Source organism: Engraulis encrasicolus, chromosome 4, assembly GCF_034702125.1.
Source record: "Engraulis encrasicolus isolate BLACKSEA-1 chromosome 4, IST_EnEncr_1.0, whole genome shotgun sequence".
Classification (NCBI taxonomy): Eukaryota; Metazoa; Chordata; class Actinopteri; order Clupeiformes; family Engraulidae; genus Engraulis; species Engraulis encrasicolus.
This window is the reverse complement of record NC_085860.1, coordinates 54035833-54040832: the sequence shown is the minus strand read 5'-3', so window position 1 is coordinate 54040832 and position 5000 is coordinate 54035833. Positions and strand designations below refer to the sequence as shown.

The following is a 5000-nucleotide window of genomic DNA, read 5'->3' as shown; positions in this document are numbered from 1 at the left end:
CTTAAATCCCCTTTGTGGTCTTTTTAATTGTATATGGGCCATTTGTAATTTGTAATACACATTTGAAATGATCTCGCGACCCAAATAAAATGGCTCTGCGGGCCCCCGGGCCTGAGTTTCACATCCCTGAGCTGTAAGAAGTGATGGTGAAGGACAGACACTACGATACAGTAAATCACAAGGTAAGCCAGCCGAGCCACCAGCAGAAGAAGGTTGGATTTGTGTTGTGGGAACAAAGCGATACTTTTGATTGACTACAACGTCTGAGAAGCAAAAGAAGACATTTCAAACACGTCCTTCTGGCCTCCATGTCTGACAGACATGCATTACGGTGGCAGTACATACCCATTTAGAATTGCCCACTATGACTGTTGTAGCTGTGTGTGTGTGTGTGCGTGCCAGCTTGTGTGTGTGTGTGTGTGTGTGTGTGTGTGTGTGTGCGTGCCAGCTTGTGTGTGTGTGTGTGTGTGTTAAAGTGACTCACTTGGGTCCGCCGCACTCTACAGCTGAGGCCTTGACCAGTGGCAGTGCCGTCATGGCAACCGGCTCGATAGTCAGAGAGTTGCTCTCCACCGCGCTCTGCACTGACTGAGACAGCTGCGGAACAACCAGAGAAAATAACACAGAGTGAGATACACAACCAGAGAAAATAACACAGAGTGAGATAGACAACCAGAGAAAATAACACAGAGTGAGATACACAACCAGAGAAAATAACACAGAGTGAGATAGACAACCAGAGAAAATAACACACAGTGAGATTGACAACCGGAGAAAATAACACACAGTGAGATTGACAACCAGAGAAAATAACACACAGTGAGATTGACAACCAGAGAAAATAACACACAGTGAGATTGACAACCAGAGAAAATAACACACAGTGAGATTGACAACCAGAGAAAATAACACAGAGTGAGATACACAACCAGAGAAAATAACACAGAGTGAGATAGACAACCAGAGAAAATAACACACAGTGAGATTGACAACCGGAGAAAATAACACACAGTGAGATTGACAACCAGAGAAAATAACACACAGTGAGATTGACAACCAGAGAAAATAACACACAGTGAGATTGACAACCAGAGAAAATAACACACAGTGAGATTGACAACCAGAGAAAATAACACACAGTGAGATTGACAACCAGAGAAAATAACACAGAGTGAGATACACAACACACACGGAGGTGTCAAAAGTAAAACTTATTTGAGTTAGGGCTTCCGCACATAGGCTCCGACAAAGTGCTGAGCACTGCTCCGCAAAAGTTTGATTCCCGCGTCGCCCATTGACTCTCAATGTTATGTTCGTGTGAAATTGGGTTTGGGGGTCCGAATTCTGTCGGAAGCAAAAGTGCGCCGCAGTGCTGTCGGAGCCAATGTGCGGCCGGCCTAACCAGTAGACCAGTGTAGGCCACCTGTCTTAGGGCTTCCGCACACCGGCTCCGACAAAGTGCTGAGCACTGCTCAGCTAAAATTCGATTCCATTGTTTTCAATAGAACCACGCACACTGGCGCCGATGTCCGCGGACATTCTCCGATGTCGGATAGCAATTAGAGACGAGTTCTATTTTGTTGGCGCCGNCCATTGACTATCAATGCAATGTTCGGGTGAAATTGGGTTTGGGGGTCCGAATTCTGTCGGAAGCAAAAGTGCGCCGCACTTTGTCGGAGCCGGTGTGCAGAGGCCCTTACGATCAACTGACTCTGCGCCAGTTGGATCAAGTGTTTGGTTGGTCCTTGTTAGGTTTTTAGTGTAGTTTTGCTGTAACAACACAGTCCATCTACCTCATTAGGTACAATGGAGTAAATGGTGTAACAGCTATGTAATACCATATGGTAGTGTTGTCCTGACACCATGAATTCATTTTTACATTTACTTTTGACACCTCTGTAACCAGAGATAGACAACATGTGACATGCATTTAAGGACAGCATGCATGTGTACAGTTCTCTGCCAAACAAATAATAATAGTAAAAGGGAAGTCACTTGCGCTCTAACCAGTTTACTCTACAAAATAATAATAGTAATTAGGCCAACACTGAAACTGAGACTAATGCCTTCAATGCATTGGTATTAGCTGTATAATGTGGTTACTGCAAATTTGACATATCCTTGACATTTGGTTGGATATTGTAGTTACTGTAAATTCTTTGACATTTGGGCAATGTCTCTAAAATGGGACACATTTGGACCATAAGGCTTTGTCACATGATAAAGAAGGTGTTATGAAGGCCATTTTTAGTCTAAACTCAACTTTAACAAAATATGTAGTTACAGCTCTTTGCCTTTCTAGGGCAGTACTGTCTTCAAAATTCAGATCTTAAGAGTAAGCACATGTACAATACTGTAGTCAAACTTCAGCTCTAAGATTCAGATCTAAAGCGAAAGCATGCGTCCTGTATTCAGAGTTCAGATCTTTGATTCAGATGTTCTACACATACCAAGATGACACGGGCACACAGTTAGCCTCAGATACTTCCTGAACGTGGAGTTTCGTTTATATATATAGTGGTTGAGCTCACACCAGAGATGAGTTGACCCCAGTGAGGTTGAGGTTACCCTTGGAGTATGCCGCTTGTGCTTACATCAGTATGGTTGAGTGTACCCCAGTATGGTTTAGTTTAGCCTTTACTGTTACTGTATTTTACCTGAGTATGGTAGAGCTTATCTTAGTATGGTTTACTTTAAAACCTTAACATCTGCTTTACGCTGGTATGTGTGTACCTCCGTACACTTTACATAGTTCATTTACCCTTAAGCAGGGGTTCCCAACCTATTCCAACTTGTTTTTTTATTTTTACAAATGATCGGGACGGGACACACCACTGACCCAATTAAGCAATACAACTCAAATAGACAGACAACACCAACACACAACAGAAATATTATTATTATTATTCACTTGGAATACTTTCAAGGCCCACCAGTGAGCCCCGGCCCACCGCTTGAGAATCACTGCCCTGTAGCGCTTGACTATCTGCAGTGGTGTAGTCTACTTTTTTGTGGTGGGTATACTGTATATTTGAGCATTTTTTGAAGTGGGTATACTGTATATAGTTGGGCTATTCTAAATAATGGATCAATCAATTTTAGGTGGGTATACTGAAATCCCTGAAATTGTGAAGTGGGTATTCTGCGTATACCTGCATTCTACGTATACACCACTGACTATCTGAGTGCGGTTGCTTGTACCTCGGTGCGGTTGATTATGTGAGTGCGGTTTCTTGTACCTCGGTGCGGTTGAAGCAGAGGCAGGGACCGATGTCCTCCCGGTACACGCGGCCCATGAAGGCGGAGGAGCGCTCCAGACTGGGCGCCTCCCTCCACGACAGGAACTCAGCAAACAGCACCGAGTCCAGCTGACACAGAGAGAAGAGGAGACGGACAGAAAACGGGAATTACATCTACACTTATAAAGTCAGACTCATAAGGAGAGAAAGAGGGATACAGACAGAGAGAGACGGAGAGAGAGAGAGAGAGAGAGATAGAGACAGAGACAGAGACAGAGACAAAGATGGAAAGGGTAGGAGAGAGACAGCGACAGCATGAAAATGGGCCATTGTCCATCCCCCGGTTACAAGTTAATGAAACACTAAAACACATTTGAAAATGTTATCATTTTCCAATAAAAACTATTGGTGTTACTTTATGTCAAGCACCCAAAGAGCACTAGTGAATGCAGATAGAAGAGCTAGAGAAAGAGAGAAATGGAGAAGAGGAGAGCGGAGGAGTGAGAAAGACACAGCAAGAAAGCAGGTCAGCAATTGGCCACGTGGACAAGAAGCGAAATAAGGGAAGCTGACAGTCAAAGCCGGTGTTCTGTAAAGTCCTCCTACATGTCATATAATCCTACAAACCGCCATTGGGCATGCGCAGACCATGAAACGTCAACACCAGCTGATCCTAAGACTGTGCAATATTAGCGGAGAATAGATAAATAGAGTACTTTCATGTACAATTTACACTACAGGTGTGTGTTTATTATCATTATTTGTGTATGTGTATCTTAGAAATTGAAGTGTGACCCTGGCAACTTAGCTAACTTAATCGTTATGCTAACGGTTTAGCTAGCACTTTTGCTAAAGTTTAATAAAAAGCCAGGTTTTTGGTAGTACTTGTATCCATGACCATGCGATTTTATTTTCATATCTTTCATCTCGTAAATCTAACACCCTGTTTGGTGTTACTGTTTTGTATTTTACTGTAAACAATATTACGTAGGAAAATATTACAATGTAGGAAAATCTGGCAGAACACCGGCTTTACCAATAGGCAGACTAAACAGCTGCCTAGGGCCCCACTAAAATCTCCATTAACATCAACATCACCATAGTAATACAGGACCAGCAAAAATAATTCAAAAGGGCCCCATGTCTATATTTTGCCTAGGGCCCCAAAAATAGTAGAACCGCTGCTGCTGGCGGTCAGCGTTCTGGACCCACACTCTGCTGACACTGGCTACCGGTACATCAAACCACAGTGACACACTCCTCCTCTAACATAAATCAGCACTTTTCAGCATTCGTTCAGTAGAACCCAGCAAGCAGAATGACAACATGCCAATCTGTCGCTTTAGTCACCATTTACAGTAAATGGCCTGGTCAGAATCAGAGGCCTCCCTATGCCTTGGCATACTGTTCTAGTGCTTTACTGTTTGCTTTGCACCAATGATACAAATCAGCGCTTTGTACGAAAAGCATCCGACTGAAGACCTACCCATGTCATCATTTCTGGCTACCACAGTTGTTTCTAATCTAGATGATGAGGATAATGAAGGGTTAGCCCAGCTGCACTAAATGTAAAATGTAAAGATGATCCTAGATACTCCTGGCTGGGCTGAAGTCACAACATACAAAAGCACAGTTAAAAATATAATTAAATGATGCCCTTCATTGTCAACAGGCAACAGCAAACACTTGAATTCTATTGGATGATGGACTTGATTGACAGGGGGTTACCTGGCGACAGTGGGCCCCTGGCACCTCCCCCTG

At 43.4% G+C, this 5000-nt stretch overlaps 1 protein-coding gene across 2 annotated transcripts in view; it reads right to left on the bottom strand.

Annotated features, from left to right (window-relative positions):
* Nucleotides 1-5000, bottom strand: part of rab3il1 (RAB3A interacting protein (rabin3)-like 1) — a 22140-nt gene that overhangs the window by 6973 nt on the left and 10167 nt on the right. For both annotated transcript variants that reach the window (XM_063197716.1, XM_063197717.1), the window contains exons 7-8: nucleotides 3240-3368; nucleotides 485-597 (exon numbers count right to left, since the gene is read on the bottom strand). In XM_063197716.1, coding sequence (XP_063053786.1) covers nucleotides 485-597; nucleotides 3240-3368 — 242 coding nt within the window. The remainder of the gene's footprint in view (nucleotides 1-484; nucleotides 598-3239; nucleotides 3369-5000) is intronic.